This window comes from Rhinolophus ferrumequinum, chromosome 12 (genome assembly GCF_004115265.2).
Source record: "Rhinolophus ferrumequinum isolate MPI-CBG mRhiFer1 chromosome 12, mRhiFer1_v1.p, whole genome shotgun sequence".
NCBI classification, from domain to species: Eukaryota; Metazoa; Chordata; class Mammalia; order Chiroptera; family Rhinolophidae; genus Rhinolophus; species Rhinolophus ferrumequinum.
Window position 1 is genome coordinate 20,458,942 of NC_046295.1, and position 20,425 is coordinate 20,479,366.

The 20,425-nt window shown below is 40.4% G+C and overlaps 1 protein-coding gene across 3 annotated transcripts in view; it reads right to left on the reverse strand.

Moving 5' to 3' along the window:
* Nucleotides 1-20,425, reverse strand: part of ADAMTSL1 (ADAMTS like 1) — an 887,009-nt gene that overhangs the window by 22,005 nt on the left and 844,579 nt on the right. For all 3 annotated transcript variants that reach the window (XM_033123965.1, XM_033123964.1, XM_033123966.1), the window contains one exon: nt 499-711. In XM_033123965.1, the coding sequence (XP_032979856.1) occupies nt 499-711 (213 nt within the window). The remainder of the gene's footprint in view (nt 1-498; nt 712-20,425) is intronic.

Here is a 20,425-nt window from a genome sequence, read left to right on the forward strand (position 1 = left end):
TCCAGGGCAGGAAGCAATAACCAAGCGGTTCAGATCAAGAGGTATTTTGGAACCAAACCAACCGAGAAAATGTGCATTTTCTTAATAGACTACTTTACATGCGAGAGAGAGAGAGAGAGAGAGAGAGAGAGAAAGAGAGAGAGAGAGAGAGAGAGAGAGAGAGAGAGAGAGAGAGAGAGAGAGAGAGAGAGAGATCTTTACTGGTTAACTTAGCATAAAGGAAACACATCTGACGTTGCTATATGGTGATGTTTCCTTGGTCCCTGAGCAGAAGGACCCATTTATGGAAACAGCATTGACTTTTCCAGGTTCTGTGGGGTAGGGCCTGGCGACTTTTCTGAAGGACCTCATTATATGGAAACATGGTTCAGCTTGTTTCCATGCTCTAGGAACCACTGGCAATCAGAAATCACTTTGTCTACTAGAGAATTAGATTCCCAGGTGGCTTCTCTTGTTTAAGAAATAAGCCCATCATCCGAAGCCCACAGGGTTTCTTACCTTGGATCACAAGAGAGGTCTTTTGCACAAGCGCTCCCGCCTCATTCTGAGCAAGGCAGCTGAATTCCCCTTGAGACTTGTCACTAAGATTTGCAACCTGGAGAATCTGTCCAGCGGCCAAGATGTGATATGTCAATCCTGTGACACTGGCAACTGACTGACCATCATGGAACCAGGTGATATTGGGGGTAGGGTGACCTTTGATGGGGCAGCCTAAAAGGAAAGGAGAGAAGAGAGGTAGTAAGCCATTAGTATAGCCAAAAATAACACATTTTTGATGAGTTGTTTTAGGGTCGCCATGACTCTAGAGGCCATATGTACAACATGGCCTTCCCCATGGCATTTTTCTTATATTTGCATTCCGAAGCAAACAGGTAATGTTTTTATTCTCTGGGAATCTGGGAGAGTGACTATTATTCATCCAATTACCATATTTTGCCATGTATCATGTGCACTTCTTTCACCCAAATTTGTGAGGGAAAAATAAGGATGTGCATTATACATGCATAACACTAATTCTGTATCTATATAAATGTTTTTAATTCTTTTATTTATGAGTTAAAAGTGTAACTCTAGAGGGAGAAGGTGAGGGGATAGAAAGTACAACTGGTAACAAGAAGATTGCCACGAGGATATGAAAGACAATTTGGGGAATATAATCAATAATGTTGTAAGGATTTTGTAGGGTATCTGATGGACACTTGTCTTATGAGGGAGACCACTTCATGGATGGGATAGGTGCCTGATCACTGCACTGTACACCTGAAGCTGAAGCTTAATAATAATGAATGTCAACTATAATTTAATACATATCTATCTATCTATCTATCTATCTATCTATCTATCTATCTATCTATATCTATCTATCTATCTAGTCACAGGAGGTGGAGTACAGCATAAGAAATAGAGTCAGTGGAATTATAAAAGTTATACATGATATCAGAGGGGTAGTACAGGGGGGAAGGGAGGTTATCACTTTGTGAGGGGTATATCTAACTATTACATTGTTTTGTACATCTGAAACTAATTAAAAAAAGTATAACTCTAGAAATTAATAACAGTGTCCTTATGCAAAATAATACCCTGGAATACGATAATCGGTTTTGTTGAACTTATGATGAACTTGCAATGAAAGCAATTTTGGCCAACGATTCAACGAAATGCAATGAAGACTTGAAAACCCAACTTGCTGTGATACCTGGTGGGCTAACCAGCCAATTGCAACCTCTTGAGGCGTCAGTAAACAAGCCCTTTAAGGCTCTAATGAAGAAAGAGTGGACGTTGTGCATGCAGTCAACTGCATGATTTAACACCTACAGGCAGAATCAAGAAAGCATCCATCACCCAGGTTTGTGATTGGATCCTAAGATCGTGGTACAGTGTCAAGAAGGAGGTGGTTGTGAAATTATTTAAAAAAATGCGGCATCAGCAATGCAGTGGATGGAACTGAGGACGATGAAATTTAACAGGATGAGGAAAGTGACTCTTTAGAAGACACCAGTAATGTAGAAATTGAAGAAGACAATACTCCTGATTATTGACAGTGACCAAGAGTTCTGGGCCTTCTATGATATATAAATATTGTAAGTTTGTTACCAGTACATAAAATTTCTTGTACCTTTTATCTGTTCTTGTGTTTTGTAATCATTTGTTACATAAAATTTTCTTGTACCATAATGTGTTAAAAAATAAATGCTAAAATTCCTTTATAATACAAAAAACAAGTACCTAAATATAAACAAATAAACATTTGAATTAAAAAATTAAAATGAAAGATTTTTCCCCCTGAAAGTTTGGGCCAAAAATGTGGGTGCACATTATACACAGGAGCACATTATACATGGCAAAATACGGTAAATAAAAATTGGAGGACACAAAGTGCTGATTTTTCCCTATGTCCCTGTACTAACTTAAAAAAAAAAATGAAGCAATTAATATTCATTCATTAAACATTTTTTCAAGTTAATTAGTTCCTATACCCATTTTATGCTGAAAGAAATCACTTCTTCAAATGCAATGAGTTGGAAAAAAATACATACTATATAGTAATAGTTAACAATCAAACTTTAATTGGTAAAGGTCTAATATATGCCTTCATTTTACTCTTTATATGATTTTCAAGCCAAAATTTTTCAACAGAGACTAGGAAAACAATTTTAAACACTGATCTCATTTCTCTATAAGTCAAGAACCTTGGCCTTCTGACAACTCTCCACGCTTACATTGGACATGTACAATATTACTTATTTATATGGCCACTGAACATAATTTAATGCATTAAAACTCCAAAATATTAAACTGAGGTATCATGTCTACTAAAGGCTTTGTAGCACAGAATTAGTAAAATAAACTGATTGGGAGAGAAAACTCATTTCCAATAAATTCAGAGTACTTGTTGAATTTGCTGTTGTGTCCCCAGCAACTTAGTTTCCACAGAAAATTTATTTAGAAGTTTGAAACACATGATAAATCATTAAACTTCAAATATACTAGAGGCTTTCTCTCAGTTCAGTTAAAAAAAAAATCCATTTGGTGACTACTATTCTGGGGACAGTTAAGATAGTTAAGACTATCTTTCCTCTTGAAAGGAAATCCCAGGTGGTATAGGATAAAAAAAAGAAAGCACACTAATAAAACTATAATGTAAAGCAGAAAATGAGGAGATCTGTGGGACACATAGATGGCCACCTGCATGGATGTATGTGCCTATGGATCTGTATAGAGAATGGATTTTCCAATGTTGGCTTGTTTTCTATTCTGGGGCAGCACTGTTAGAATTGGCATAGGATGCAGAGTTAACACAGGAAAGTCCCTTAGAGATCATCTAGCACACTGTCAAAGGAGGAAACTGAGGCTCGGAGATGTTAAGAGACCTTCCCAAGATTGAGGAGCAGGCCTTCTGATTCCTTGCCTTCTGTTCTTACCGCCATATCTACTGCTTGTTCAGCTGGGCACCAGCAGTTTACCTAGGCACCTTGTTACCTACTTCCTTTGTCTGCTCTCTTCTTTCATTCCCTCCCCTTTCACCCTGCCCCCTCCATTTTCACTGTATAACTGTGTAGGTTGAAGGGGTTGGAACAGACTACTTTGAAGAAAGACCCTGGAAAAATAATGCTAAAATCTGCCTAGGAAGCTCAGTGTGGAGTATAGTGTTACAAGATCCAATTCATCACTCTTCTTTGTATTGATTCACTTTGCCACGTAACCCTGCAGTGCCCTCCCATGATGGGGAGGGTATACTGCCCCACCTCCTTCCTGACTTTGGCTTTGGCCATGTGACTACTTTGGCCAATAAAATGAGTCAGATGTTACATTGACAATGAACAATCTGAAAAGGAACTTAAGAAAACAATCCGCTTACAATAACATCAAAAAGAATAAAATATTTAAGATTAAATGTAACTAAGGAGGGAAAGACTTGTATACTGCATACTACAAAACATTGCTAAAAGAAATAAAAATATGAGTAAATGGGAAGATATCTCATGTTCATGGATTGGAAGACTTGTTAAGATGTCAATACTCCTCAAGGTGAACTACAGATTCAATGCAATGTCTGTTAAAATCCCAATGACATTCTTTTGCAGAAATAGAAAAATCGACCTTAAAATTCATATGGAATCTTAAGACACCCCCAAATAGCCAAAACAATCTTGAAAAAAAGAACATAGTTGGAGCTCTCACACTTCCTGATTTTAAAACTTATTATAAAGCCACAGTAATTGAAAGAATATGGTACTGGCATAAAGACTGACATATAGACCAATTGTATAGAGACCCCAGAAATAAACTCTTGCATATATGGTCAAATGACTTTCAATATGGGTGACAAAAGCATTCAATGGGGAAAAGACAGCCTTTTCAACAAATGGTGCTGGGTCAACTGGATATCCACATGTAAAATAAAATATTGGATCCTTACTTTAGACCATATATAAAAAGTAACTTAAAATGGGTCAAAAACCTAAGAATTAAAAATATAAAAATATTAGGAGAAAACATAGGAAAAAGCTTCATAATATTGGATTTGGCAATGATTTCTTGGATATGACGCTAAAAGCACAGAAAACAAAAGAAAAATTTGATAAACTGGAGATCATCAAAATGGAAAGCTTTTGTGCAAAGGACACTATCAACAGATTGAAAAGACAATCCACAGAATTGGAGAAAATATTTGCAAATCCTACATCTGATAAGGGATTAATATCCAGAATATATAAACAACTACAACTCAATAACAATCACAACAAAATTTAAAAATGGGCAAAGACTTGAATAGTCATTTCTCCCAAGATATACAAATGGCCAAAAAGCACACGAAAAGGTGCTCAGTATCACTAGTTGTTATAGAAATGTAAATTATAACCACAATGAGATATCACTTATCACCCATTAGGATGGTTATTATAAAAACAAAAACAAACAAAACAACAGAAAATAAGTGTTGGTAAAGATGTAGAGAAAATAGAATGCTTGTGCACTGTTGCTGGGAATATAAAATGATGCAGTCACCGTGGAAAACAATATGACAGGTTCTCAAAAAATTAAACATAGCATTACTATTATAAGATCCAGTTCTGGTATGTACCCAAAAGAATTGAAAGCAGGGACTTGAACAGGTATTTGGACACCAATGTTCATAGCCGCATTATTCACGATAGCCAAAAGACTGAAATAACCCAAATGTCCATCAATGGGTGGGTGAACAAAATGTGGTATAAATGTATTATGGAATATTTTTCAGCCTTAAAAAGGAATGAAATACTGATGAATGTGATGAACATGGATGAACCTTGAAAATATTAAATGAAAGGAGCCAGACACAAAAGGACAAATAATATATGATTCCACTTATATGAGGTACCTAGTGTAGTCAAATTCATAGACGCAGAAAGTAGAATAGTGATTCTACCAGGGGCTGTGGGAAGGTGGAAATGGGGAATTATTATTTAATGGGTACAGAGTTTCAGTTTGGATGATGAAAATGTTTTGGAGATGTAGAGTGTGATGGTTATACAACAATTATGAATTAAGGGTATGGTTAAAATAGTAAATTTTGTTATGTGTATTTTACCATAATAAAAGAAATGAAGCAGATGTGCTGGTGTACCAGCCCCTGACGTAGACCTCAGGAGACCTTGTGAGTTTTCACTTGTGCTCTTGTGCTTTTGCCATCGCCAGCAGCAGAACATGCTTGGACTGGCCTGATGATCTCAAGAGGAGGGTGAGAGAAATGGGGAGAACAGCCAAGTCGCCCCAGCCAAACCCAGTTTAGATCAGCTGAACTAAATAAATAAGATCAGTATGAATAAGTGATTGTTATTTTAGGCCACTGAGTCTTGCATGGATGAAAAAAGGGGTTCTATGGAAAGGAACCTCACAGGGTGATCTGATCGTAAATTCCTAACTGGGAAGGTCATGGTGGGTAGTCTTTGCCTTAAGCAAGCCCTGTCCATGGTTTCTGTGCATCTGGGTTAACACACCTTTGAAATAAGCCATAATCACCCTCAAGAGAGCACATAATCTTGTTAACTATCCTGTAATCCGATCCCCATCTTGCTTTCTCTTACCTCCATTGTAAGCTTCCTTACTTTCCCTCCTTAATTTGAAATGCATGAAAGAACCTGTAAAATTATTCTCTGGAGCTCTTGAGATCTTGCTTCCTGGCATATGTCATCAGTTTGGTTTAAATAAACTTTTATAAAAATTCTCTATAGGTTTGGAAGTTTCTTATGTCAACACTTGTTTTTCAAATGCATTTTTTTTTTCCCCAATAGCTAACTGATACACTTAGGGAGAAGGGCCCTCTAGGTCTCCTCTTAGGCCCATGAATCCAAGGTCTGGAGTAGGGCAGAGTTTTTACCTGAGGGCTGACCCAGCTGTCACCTGACCTGTATCTTCCTATTCAGGTATTCAGGAAGAGCAGGCTCCCTTACAGATAAATAGGTATTTATCCATAAGCCATGAGCTCCATTACGGTATCACTGCACTTCTGTTACAAAATGGGAGTGGGAATGGCCTTGGGGAGAGGTGTATAGAAATCATTCCATTGGGGAGCTCTTGGGATGGCCAGTAGCCACCTGCTGTAGTTCCAAATGAGTCTGGGGTTAGATGCTGGTTTCAGTTTGTAATAAAAGGCAAGAAAATTGTACGTATTTAGGCAAATAGCATACTTTAAAAAGTGAAGCTTGAGTCAACTGTAATTGAAAAATAAAAATAAAAAAAAATTATGAAAAAAAAGTGAAGCTTGAAACAAGTATAGCTTTTCAGACTGACTGAAACAGCAAATGCATGTCTCGCAAACACATCTGCTTTGGAAAAAGAAAGGTGCCATACGCTGTTGAAATGCTGGCTCCATGAATCATTCTTTTTGGTCGGTGTGTGCAGACCTCTGGTGAGGCTGGCTACATCGACTCCGTTGATAAATAAGAACCTTGCTATTCCCAAGGAAACAGGAGATATTTGGCCAGATATTTGGCCAGAGTCTCTAGTCTTTACCCCTAGTCTTTATTTTCCCAAATCCATTAGAATTCATTTATGAGAAAATATTTAGGCAGAGAAAGGAGTGGTAGCAGCCTCAGGCTGTTTTCTGTGGCTGATAAAGTTACTTATCTGGGAGCCAGAAATCTTAGCTAAATAAGAGGTTCATTTGCATAACAATTGCATGCAAAACCCTTTCTCCTTTTTGGAATCAGAGCCCATAGTGAGCAGCCAGGACACCTTGCTTGGGCCACCTGGATCTCGGGTGTTGGACCTGTTCCCAGGGCCTTCAGCCTAGTGGGGATGAGAATGAGGTAGGGTTCCTTCCAAGCACAGACAGGAGAGATGCCATGAACGTGGAGTTCTTGAAACTCATCTTGAGAAAGCCCCGTGAGGAGCAAGAACAGGTGTCATTGAGAGGCTGCCTTCGTAGGATTGCCTCTCACTCTGAAATCTATCAAGGTGAAAATCTTTTTAAAAAGTTTTAAAAAGCAATTTAGTTACTTTCAAATGCAGCTACACTGATGCATGACTCTCAAAGAGAACTCGAGAGTTTGATACAGTTCTCTAGCTTTAGTTTTCCAATCTGTAAATGAGAGCTTTTGACTTAGTCAATGATTTTCAAGTTTATGTTCCCTGAAGTTGTAGGGTTCTGAAGAGATGCCTGGGGAGAAGACCATGAGAAGGTATCTGCATAGGTGGGGCCTTGGGATCTCTATCTACACATTCATCACAGCAGAATTATACAGAGGGTGCCCCCCAAAAAATGTATACACATTTTAAGAAAGGAAAAACACTGTATTAAAATTGTAATACTCAATATATACTGATAACAAAAGATGAATACCAGGCATGTGTATACATCTTTTTGGCACCCTCAGTATATTGGGCTTCTGCATAAGAAGATTCCACCACTAGCAACCAGAAAATTAGACGATCTTTAAGGTGCTTTTAGATTCCAAGATTTCTCAATATCACTTCAGACTCATCCTCAACTCTCTTCTTCCTTCCCCCCATGTAACCAAGGGCAAAGTAGATCTATTCAATCTGTACTGCTTAGACCAATGTGTAGTGAAATTGAACTATGCTCATGAAGAGCTCATGGAAGAGAAATTATATATGAAGGTTATTTAGGGTTAAGATAAGCAGACACCAGGGATACAGAGTAGGGAAAGGAGGGCAGTCTAGAAGTGGTGTGAGCAAAGGTAGAAAGACAAGAAAACTGGTGGTGTGGCTGGGAGAAAAGACTAGTTGGCTGGACCATGGGGAACAGAGATGAGGCTGGCATGGTGGGTGGGAATTGCAATGGGAAGGGTCTTGCAGGCCACAATCTGGTCTTTTGGAAGTCCCTGACGAGGGGGAGTGATATTCTAGATTGGCTTTAGACGGATCATTAAAGTGATTGTCTGCAAGATGCACTGACTTGAGAGAAAAGAGAGTCTAGGATTTCAGTTAAAATGTGGCAAAAAATAGGTAGTTCTGACAAGATGTGACAGTTTGACAGGATGTGAGGTCTCCGATAGAGGCAAAGAGGAGAAGCTAAAGATACTGGAACAGTAGAGAGACTATTAATGGAAATAGGTAAGTCAGGAAGAGAAGCTATTCTTCATCTCTACCCTTGAAGATGGGTACGTTTAATTTTAAGCATATTGACTTTAAAGGTTGTTATGGAATATCGGGATGGAAAAATCCATCGAGATGATAAAGATAAAAATAGAATACTGAGATAAGAGCTGAAGACATAGATTTTGTGACCCAGTCTCACGTGTCTGTGCGGAAGAAATCTTCAATGAAGAGTGATCAGGCCTCAGGGCAAAACAATGGGAGAACTCTAGTATTTGGTGATTGAAGAAGGAAGAGGAAGTATTAAAGGAGTCTTGAGAAGAAGTGGCCCAAGAGATGGCAGGCAAATCAAGACTATGTAATATCACGGAAATCCAGAAAGGAAGTTGATTAAGAAACAAGTTATTAGCAAGTAAGTTATTAATAAGAATTTGTGAAATAAATGTGGTTTCATTAGTTTATGAAAATAACTGACCAAACAACCCCTACCCCTTCTCAGATAACATAAATGGTAAAATTCATTCTAACTCTTGTTTGAATGATCTGTAATTCCAAGTTAGTAGAATGGAAATGAAAGTGTTTTGTATAATAAGAACATCTCATTCAGTGCTCTGTATGTGGAGCAAACCATCCTGGCCTAGGTAGACAGCGGCAATACTCCAGGATGTCAGAGCAAAAGGAGTTTAAAACATTTCTGCCTGGGTCCCTAGATGGCAGTAGGTTGCCAGACCATGCTTGGATCCCCTTCCTCTGGATTGCTACATGAGCTAGTGATACACTCCGGTCTTGTTCACTGTTATTTTGGGTGTTTATTAGAGGTTGCTAAATGTGTATCCTAACTATGACAATCCTAAATATTCTTTCCTTACTGAGGCAGTGTCTGTCTGCTGAATAGGTCATTGTATTTGCCTTCGTATCTGGACAGTGACCACAGAGAACGTAGTCCTCATAAATGTGACTACTCATCTTGGCTCAAAAATGCTCTAGGAAAGTCTACTTTCAACAGTAAAAGGAAAGACAAGACCACAATAAACTCATTATAATTAAATAAATGAACAAAATTGCCAGTCATCTCCCTTTTCTATTACTGAGAGGTCTTTCAATGCTTTTAACTGAATACCTAGCTTCCTCTCCTTAAAAACTTACTTTGTACTCAGAATTGGTGCCCTCCCCAGCCTGTAGTGCTGGCCCTTGTGCTTTTGTGTACATGTTTATGTGCACGTCTCGATGTGTACACAATGGTCTCTGAGGTTTGCCAACAGCAATAGTCAAAAGTAGGAATCTAACACGAATTCCCACTGTGTATGTTCTCAGTGACTAATTATCCACATTTCACTGCTAATGAGAAAACCTGGCTTGTAACAGGGGTTCCTTTCTGTCATGGACATTTCTCATTTGTTAAAGTAAAAGAAGTTATCAATCATTTGTTGAAGGTGAGCAATCTCTGTGTGTGCCATGTTCAAGCACACCAAAAACCGTGAGCTAACGTATTCCATACCCCAAGAGTGGCCAAATAATGAACCACTCCCCTTGCCTCCTCAGCTTCAGTGAGGAAGTTAACTGAAGTTACGGTGTTTCCTGCAGGGGCTGGCATTCCCTTTTGTTTCCCTCCCAGCCACACGAATGTTGACCATTTCTATCCTCCCAATGTCACCGTCCACCCCAGGAAACGGTCAATCAATAGGGAATGGCACTGCATTCTCTCTCCTCAGACCTCAGTTACTACAGGTCCTGAGCTGGTTAGGTGGCTGAGGAGGAAGCAGTGCTCGGGAAGGCGGCCTAGTTAACGAGAGTTCTGGCAGCAGAAAGCCTCTCTCTATCAACCCTTCTTAACCAGTGAAAGAAAAATATTGCCTTTAGGCCTTCATACCGAGGTCCACTGTGGCTTTAAATGGAGCCAAAGCCAGGTGTGATTCACATATGTGTGAGGGTTTTTCTCCTAGTTTCACCTACTTAAATTTTTTTTTTCCCAAAAAACCACATTAACCGGAGAGTGATAAAAGTTCAGAATGGGGGAGATGTGTACCATAAGAAAAATAAATCATATATGAAATGATATCCTCTGGGAATCAGTTTAGCTATAACCTGCCACTAGTTGACACTCCTGATTAAGTCAAATTGACCTCACTGACTTTCTTCACTTTTGTCTCCTATTTCACATTGGTTTCTGTGACTAAAATAGCGTCACTGAGTGAAACAGCCTGAGTTCAACAGGTGAGGGAAATTCGGGGGTTGGAAAGTGGGAGGCCTGGTGCCCTGGCTTCGACTTCTTGCTCCCTCTGTGGAAGAGGCTGCTGGTTCACCTTAGAGGTGGTGGGAGCGGGCCGCTTTTGAGGCACCTGTCTAAAAGAAGCTCTGAACTCGTCCTGGTCATTACCCAGTGGATGTTTTTGTTCATTTAAGGGGCTGAAAATTGGCAGGCTTTCTGGACTGCTAAGAGATAGGCAAGCAGCTTGATTTGTGGTCGCCTTTGTAGGACAGATCAAGCCAACTCAAGCATTCATTAGTTGCCGGTCACTTGAGCGAACCATCCATCCGGAGTTCATTTTCATGAGTTCTTACTCTTAATGAGCAGAAGGCAAGAGTTCAGAGTGCATATTCTCTCTCCTTCCCTTCCTTTCCAGCCAAATAGCTCAGAAAAAGGCAGGTGAGCTTGATAAGCTGATTGTACAAAGGAAAAAAATGTAAATAGACTGAAAGAGGTTCCCAATAAAGGATGGTGTGAAAATGGGGAGAGAGACACAATCTAAAAGAGAGGGAGAAAAAAAGTAGTGCTCTGGGGTTTTTCTCTTGTTTCACTGCTATCTAAAGCTGTGGCAGATTAGGACATGCTGTGTAAAAATATTAAAGACGTGGCATTATTACTTCATGAGCTGGCTCCAGGCCTGTCAGCATTTCCATTATAATTCCGTACTTTTCATGGAGTTAAAACGTACTATAAAAATGATGTGTGCTGGGATGAAACTTGGCACTTGGTATAGTCAGTCTGGGAGTCCTTTCCTTAATTTAATTTTACAAAACTGGAAAACACTCAGCCATTTAAAATTTATGGAGGGATCTCCATTCTGCGCGTGGTATATGGCGTGTACGGGCCTCACGCTAAGACCATGGGGTGACCAGATCACGGAAAGTGCCTCAGTGTCCTCTCTGGCTCCCTCTCCTTTCAGGTTTGTCATCCCCTTGGGTGACAGAGATGGTCTCTGAAGCAGCAATGAGTGAGAACTGGCACCAGGTAGCCAACTGAGATGTGATTAATTCCTATCGGAAAAATCTCAGTTCCTTATTCCCCATTTGTCAGCTGGACCCAAGAAGACTGTGGGGAGAAGACAAGCAACTTTAATTTTCACTCCGAGTTCTGGGACCTCCCAATAAGCTGGTCAAATAACCAGGCCAAGACTATTCCCATGTACATATGCCCAAAGAAAACTGACTTTAAAACATTCCTGGAAAAAAGGAACTATAACAAGCCCATTTTCCATTCCCCAAATGTCTTTCTACCCCTAGGGCAAGCTTTGGGTTTCCATTGGCAGGGGGTACGTTAACGTCTCCATGTTCCTGGGCATCTGGTAGAAGAACTTGATATATTTCTCAGCATGAAAAGTAGCTCCACACAGATTTATGATATGATTAAGGCCTTGCCTCCTCCCAAATGAATTGGTTATTGCTCTTATCCATAACCTTAGGACCTGGTTATTCTATTACAGGTAAGATGGTAAGAGGCCACTTGCGATGTCCATGCATACACAAACTTGGCTGTGAAAATATGACTGCGCTAAGTTAGAGTTTGGCAATGCTGACCAACATGCTTCTCCAGGCTTGACTGGGCCACCTGGGGTGGTGGGAGAGGGGCTCTAGGAAATTGGTCCAATTTCTTTCAATTCACAGTAGTGTTGATTGGGATTGAAGCTATCTCAAGTGGATAAAACATAGAGTTCCCAAGTGTCCCTCTCTGCCAGCAGGCTCTTGGCATAAAATACACCTTTAAAAACACATCAGCATTTTTTTAAAGTTTCAGATTTCTGGGTTTATAAGTGCCTGGTTGACTCTACCCTCAGGCTGCTGGCAGGTGCTACCTGGCCTGCAGGAGGAAAGACTGGGCTGACCCCAGAGGACGCTTGGCTGCTGGCTGCCTGGAGTCTCAATCCACCGATGAGATGGCCTTTTAATGAACCCCAGAATGTGGATCATACTTGGGCCACACCATACTTTTGAGGTCCCAAGTCAGAACTTCCCTCTGTGTGTATGTTTACCCATGACACCCACCGAGTCTAGATTCTGGAAGGAATGAGACTGATGTGTTGCATTTGGTCTGAAGTGGGATATTTTAGGACTTTCAAGGGGTGCTCTGTAATAATCAAGGTGCTACTGCTGTGAGAAGGAAATGACAGTTTTAGAGGAAAAGCCGTGGGCTCTATGAATATTCTCTTCCCTGGAGTAATATAGCCGTTCTCACCCCTCACTCTAGCCAATGGAGAGGCAAGCTAGAAAATATCCAGATTCGGTTGGGGGAAAAAAACAAAAGCCAGCAGCAGCTCTGAGCCAACATGCCTTCATGCACTCAGTCTAGGTTTGGCTCTGTTGATGGGCCAAAGCCTTTGCAAAAGAAATAAAAACCCCCACAGGAAAAAAAAAAAAAAAAAAGGAAAAAAAAAGAAAAAAGAGCCTTCGCTCCCAGCCCCGTACACACCCCATTGCAGTTCTCTTCTGCTGAACCGAAGCCACAGAACAACAGTGGATATGAAGAATGGCTAATATTCATAGCAGGTATCCTGAGGGGCCTCACTGGGGCAACACCACAAGAGTTCAGCCGCAAGTCACAGGAAGGAGCAACTGCTGACGAGGAATTCCAGAGTGAGCGGTCGGGTGGAGCTGGTGGAGCGGGAGCATGAAGACCTTCCCTGAATTTATTACTCCCAGATAAGTCTCCCGGGTCTTGAGGTTCCAGAAACTTCTCAACAAAGTAAAGAAAATAATAAACAATGTGAGTGAAGTGAATAAGGGGGCGGGGTGAGCCGGCGAGCTGAAGCAGGGAGGGGAGCCTTGTAGACGCAGAAGGAAGAGAGGAAAGGTGTTGGTGGTGAGTGGTAAGGATGCTGCTGGCTAACGTCTGCTGGGGTCATAATATGTGCTGGCAGGGGATGGTCTGGCCTTTGGCAGCTAAGCCTGAAGAGTGTGACGGGCCCATAAATACAGGTGTTTTATGAAGAGGAGGACAGACACCGACAGCCCTGCTGGAAAGGACACTACCAATGTGACACGTATCTGAAGAAGGAGCATAGTACCCAAGTGCTCGCTCTTTGTCTTGCAACATACATATCTAGTCCTGATTTGTTTGGATCCTAATCCTCTTTGACTTTGGTTCTTAGATCTGCCTTGGTCCTTATATATCCCAGAGACTTCCTTGGAGCATTTTGTGGGCTCCCTGAGGACTTAAGGAAGAGGTAGCAGGTTCAGATCCCTGGGGCCAGTTCTGACCTTTGAAAGAAGTACCTGGACTGAAAGGCCCTAAAACCAACGCTGTCTCCTTAGGAAACCTGGGATTCTGGGCAATCTAGGCCCCAGTGAGGCATAGCATGTGGTGGTCTGCCGGGAACAGACAACTTCTTGATCAAATTCATTCATTTTGGGCTTCCCCATTCTCCACAGCACTCCCCGTTGGTGAAGGGAGGATGTCTAGAAGGGACAATGCGTTTTGAAACAGGGGTGCCGACCTAGTCTCTGACAGCTGACGGGAATGAGAATGGATGGTCCCACGAAGCTTCCTAAAAGGCATGCTAAGGGCAGCAGACATAGGGAAGCCTAAAGGTCCCGGCTTGGGCACAGCAGGGGCACTCGGTGTGAGGCGGGGAGGGGTGGTGTGAGGCGGGGAGGGGTTAGGCCAGTCTCCAGCAACCTCATCAGGCACCTATACTCCACTTTAAAATGTGCAATTAGAATTCCATAGAGTTTTGCTCCCAGATCGCTAAAGACTAAAGGTGAGAAATCCCAGAAAACAGAGAAGGAAAGACACCTTTTTCCTATAGTACTGAGATTGTTTCCCCCCTAAAATGCATTTTTGGATTATGATCTGGTGGGGGGGGCATGCTTACAATGAGGTACTCAATGTATTGCTATCTGACTGCTCTGTCAAAATAATTTCCTAAAAACTAAGCAGTAGAAGGATTTTTGTAATTGTTGGTAAGAAAGCTCAGAGCAGGAGTTGGTGAACTTTGTAAAAGGCCACATAGCAAATATTTTAGCCTTTGTAGGTCATATGGTCTCTGTCACAACTCTGCCATTTTAAGTTGAAAGCAGCCGCAGACAATACATAAATGAAATGGGTATGGCCGTGCCCAAGTAAAACCTTCTTTGCAAACAGGTGGTGGTCTAGACTGGGCCCAAGGGCCAAACTCTGGTCTAGGGTGTGAGATCATTCGAGTTTCTATACACTGAGAACAAACAGTGGAGTAAAACTACAAATGCTTGTGCAAACTTATTTTTACTTTTAAAGACAACTGACATTTTCACGAGAAGAAAAATTTAATGTATTCTTTGCTAATGGGCTCAACTTGTTTTTTAAAATACTAATGCATGTTCATTATAGCCTAGAAATTCAGAAAAATATAAAAATAAAACAATCCTAACTATCATGAATGTTGTTCCTTTCAGTCACACATATGCACATATATTGTTGGATAGATTGATAAATCTTGGATAGTCTCCTCACCAATAAATATAGGTCTACATCATCCTTTCAAAATGCTGCTTTAGATTTGTATATGACTGTAACAGAACTTTGTCAATTCTCTATAGATAATTACATTGTTTCCAATTTTTCACTGATATAAACTATGTAAATACTTCTTAGTATATACATCTCCATTTCCAAATATCTCATTAGGTTATATCACTGAAGTAGCTTCGCTGGGTCAGTGAGTATCATTTAGAAATATTGGTACACACTGGTACAAATTGCCCTTCAGCAATGTTATACTAATGGGGCAATAATGCATGATAGTACGTATTAACCAATCCTTGGATCATGTGGTTGGTAGACAGAATAATGGCCCCCAATGATAATCCCATCCAAATCTCTGAAATCTACAACTATGTTACCTTACAGGGTAAAAGAGACTTTGCAGATGTGATTAAGAAAGTCTGTCGGGATAGTGGATTATCCAGGTAGGACTAATGGAATCACAAAGGTCCTTATATTAGGGAGGCTAGAGGGTCAAGGTCAGAGTCCGAGAGAGATATGAAGGTGCTAGCTGTCAGCCTTGAACATGGAAGAAGGACCAAGTAATGTAGGTGGCTTCTAGATTCTGGAAACGGCAAGGAAATGGGTTTCCCCATAGAGATTCTAGAAGTTCGGCTGACCTCGACGTTAGTCCATAAAACGCATTTCTGACCTTCACAATTGTAAGAGAATACATTTGTGTCGTTTTAACCCACTACATTTGTGGTATTTTTTTAATAGTACCAATAGGAAAGTAGTACAGATATCATAAATGTCCTTCATCTTTCCTAACTCACATATATCAAATATTATCTCATTTTTATTTGCTTTTCTTTGGTTACTCGTAAGATGAAATCTGTTTTTTAATCTTTGATATATAGCAAGTAGTTAATGTTGCTGCATCATGGATCTTTTCGAAGGTCGTGGGTTCTTTCACCAGAGAAAAACCCATTTACACATATACTAGGGGGCTTCTAGAGTCCCCAAAGCTCACGGACCCCAGGTTAAGAACTCCTGAGTAGAGCAGAAGAGCAGAAAGGGTATCAGTGATAGCACTCTCTTATTCCAGGTCAGAAACATAGAACATGACGGCGCTGCCTGGCCACCTAAAGTGTGATGTCGTGAACAAGTGCCTGGCCAGCAGGGCGGTAATCAGGGGCCTGGCTAGCAGATCTTTCTTCCTGCAAAAGAAGAGTACACAGGCTGGGCACCGCCCGGTGCCCACTCCTCTTGTTCTCTGCTTGTTTCGCCCTCTAGCTTTTATGCCTGAAAGCATTTTAGTTTCTGTTTAGAAATCCTCACACCACCAATTCTTCTCATTTCCCCCTTCCTTTCTTAAACAATTTAGTCCAAAAGCCATTAAGTGAGGCTGAAGGAGGCAGTGTTCGTAGAGAGAAGGGGGTGTTGTGGTAAACCAGAGTGGGGGCACTGAGCCTGAGCAGGGTGAAGAGGGTATCCACCCGGGGGTCGTGGTGACAGCCTGGCGAGGGGTGTCAGAATCTGAGCGGGATGAGACCGGCATCCATGGGGCTGGTAGGAGCGGAGGTGATGGAAGGTTGGTTATATGGAGAGGGCTTTATTAACTAGCTAACTAACTAACTAACTAACTAACTAACTAACTAACTATATCAAGGATAGTGGGAGCCAGAGAATTACAAATATCAAACATGTGAAAAATAGAATAAATCCTGTGGTGTTCAATAAGAATTGGAGATACAAGGCAGGGCTGATGGCTCACAATATATACATTTAGAAATAGAGCAAGTGTGTTTATATGTTTGAGTATGCACATACCTATACACAGATATTTTCTACTTTCATGCACTGAGAGAGCCTGAGAATAGTGACACTCCAATACCAAGGAACAGACCTGATATTGAGATCTTGGTTTCTAAATACTATTCTCTAAGACTAGAGCAGGGAAAGTTCAAGATGAGCCTGGGATATGTTATTGTGTCAGAAAATAATGAAATTCTCAAAGAATGATATGGACATGTCGAGGGGTACAGGAGTCATCGTAAAGGGGCGCTCACTGGATGAATCTGGGAAATGTTTTTTACATAAAGATAAAAAAGGATAGCAATAGATTGTAGCCCACCGAGTAAGACAGGAATCCATGAGTCCATTAAGATAAAGTAAATAAATGATTTGAAAGTTCAATGACGAACAAGGTACTTACCACAGTCTCAAAGCACCTCTTTACAAAATACATATCACACGGGAAAAAGAATACCTTTACGATGGAAAAGCCTGGCATATACTACCGGGATTAACATCAATCATGGCACAACGGAAATCAGGATCGTGTGATTGGGTGCAAAGAGAAGAGACCACGTTACTTATGTGAAATTTCTGCCAAAGACGCACTAACTTGAATCTAATCATGAGGATATATTAGACAAATCCAAATGGAGGGACATATTTTAAAATAACAGGCCCATACTCTTCAAAATTGTTAAGGTCGTTCGTGAAAGTCCCGGGAAGCCCGGGGAACCATTACAGATTGAAGAAGACTTAAGAGACATGACAACTAAATGCAACGTGTGATTTGAGACTGAATTCTTTCCCTACTAAGGACATTGTGGGAATAACTGGCAAAACTTGAAGGAAATCTACATTGGGTGATAGGGTATCATGTTGTTAGTTCGGTCTCAAATGGATCAGGTGGGAAAAGTTCTTTGTATAATACTTACAAATTTCTATAATTATTTCAAAATAAAAGTATGATAAAGAAAAAAGAAATTCTTAAACCAAATCAAGAAATAAAACAACATGTGAAAGGAGAGCGACAAATCTGCTCTATCCATCAAGACCTCAGGATTTGGAGGATTGGGGAATTGAGAAATATGAGCAACCAAAGCAGCAAAATTGCTGATGGTTCAGAAAATGGGGTTGTTAAACAGAATTTCATTTCACACACGTTTAATCAGATTTTAAGTAGTTTTAAAGATCTGAGAAGAAATCATCAGCACTCGAATAAAACAAAGCTATGTTACAGATTTTGAGTTGTCCTTAGTATTTAATGGCTAGAGAAGACATTTTCAGAGAAACTGGGTGGAGAAAGGAGGAAAGAACCTTCCCAAGTCATGGAACAGGATGAGTTTTTTGGTTTATTAAATTAAATATAAAAAGCTTATATGTAAGCTCTGTAGGAATTGTTTAATAAAAGCTTTGTTTGTTTTACTTTATTTTACCTGCAATTTAACTTTTCAAAATATTTTTTCTATCTGCAACTTCCAGCATTTTAGAAAGGATTACAGTGTGCTTAGTAGAAAAATCTTGAGCACAACCTCAAGGCCCTCTCTGTTTCTCATATATGCATTTCTAAACCATGAAGGGTCAGTCTCTGCGCCACGGCTTTGAGTAAGGATCAGAGATGCCGCAAAAGTTCATTAAGGTGAGAACAGTGGGATTACAAGGAGAAGAATTAAGAGGACGTGCCATATTTATTGTGCACATAGGAACACTGGTCAATTTCTTCTGGGTCTAAATTCTTTTTCTGGGCTCGGAAAGCTGGCAGGACAACAGACACACAGGCTTGTGCTGGCTTATCTCTCTTGATACCACTTCAAAGAGTCACACATTAGACACAATGGTCCCTGCTATGTTCCAGAAAGAACCTTGGATGAATTTTTGGTCTTATCTCCTTGGTAACAAAGGTACAGGGAGCTCATTATTTCTGAGCAGGCAACCGCCAACAGAGAAATGGAGAATTTCATAATCATAATGGGCTTTCACATTAAAAAAAGAAATTCTTGACAGAATGGTGTTTTTGGAATGAAACTTGTCTTTCTACATACCTTTCAGAGATAAAGTATTAAAGGTGAAGGATAAAAGAGTTTGAACTCAAACAGATACAGACATATTACTAGGTTATATTTCTAGAATAACAGTACAATTATCATCGTTATCACTTTTTTATTTGGGCTAACCTAACTCTAGCCCAATCCACTTTCTAAGATTGTCTTTGATAGGCTGTAGTGGATAGGGAACAGCAGATGGACAACAAAATCCTTTTTAAGCTGTGTCAGTTTTCAGAGACAGTACAAATCCTTTTCTATTTTCAGCAATGTTACCTGCGATCCTACTAGCATGGGGTGTCCGGGCAAAATGTCTCTCCCAAGATGTTCATAAAAATATTTAAACAAAAGCAAAACCCATACCAGTGAGTTGCTTACCGGGACTTTAAGGGGCCTGAAATGTGATTCGGCGCATTCCTCTGCTCTCCTTTCTACCAGTAAAGGGGAGGTGTTTTCCTGAGCTGTTAGCCTCTTGTTTCCATGGACTGTAAGCTGGGTGATGGTTAAGATATCATGGGGTTCTTGGCACACAGTGGAGGTGCAAGAAATATTTGTGGAATTGAACTAGACTTCCAGTCCAGATTTTATTCACTTATTCTTGCATAGTTAATACATATACTTGACTCAAAATCTAAAGGTAACAAAAAGAATGCTGTGAAATTCTTCTTTATATCCCTTTCCCCCAACTACCTGGTTCTCCTTCTCGCTGACAACTGGCATTCTCACTTTCTTGTGCAGCTGCACAGTACTTTTTTGGTATAAAAAAGGAAATTCAAGCGGATGCCCCCCACCCCAATCATACTTGCCCCGCCCTTTTTTTTCCCTTTCAAGAGCAAAGTACAATTAAATGGTTTTTTTTTTTTTTTTTTTTTTTTTAACTCTGGGGGCCATCAGGTCTAAGGAAGCCCTAAAGTTCTAATGTCAATGCAAATACTCCTGGGGAACAAGGAGAGGAAGTTAAGGTGTGTGTGTGTGTGTGTGTGTGTGTGTGTGTACATGTGTGTGTACATGTGTGTGTACACGTGTGTATACACGCGCACGGTGGGAATGACTTAAGAAAAACAAAACAAAACTTTTATCTGGAAGACAAAAAGGTATGACAAAGCAGAAGCTGGCTAGTAATTCTCCTGTTTCACAGAAGAAACTGAAGCTAATTATGGTAAGAGGTTAAATAAACTTGATTTTCATTCACCATAGCTGCCAAACTCAACTTCTCCAAAACAAAGCAAGGTATACCACATGAAAAGGTGGAAGATTGCAAACCCCCACAAAGGGTCATAGGTAACTGACGGGAGACAAGACTCTGCCTTAGTTTTGACTCCGTTACACTCTTCTGTTTGCACAGAAAAGCGAGGCCAGCTATCGAGAC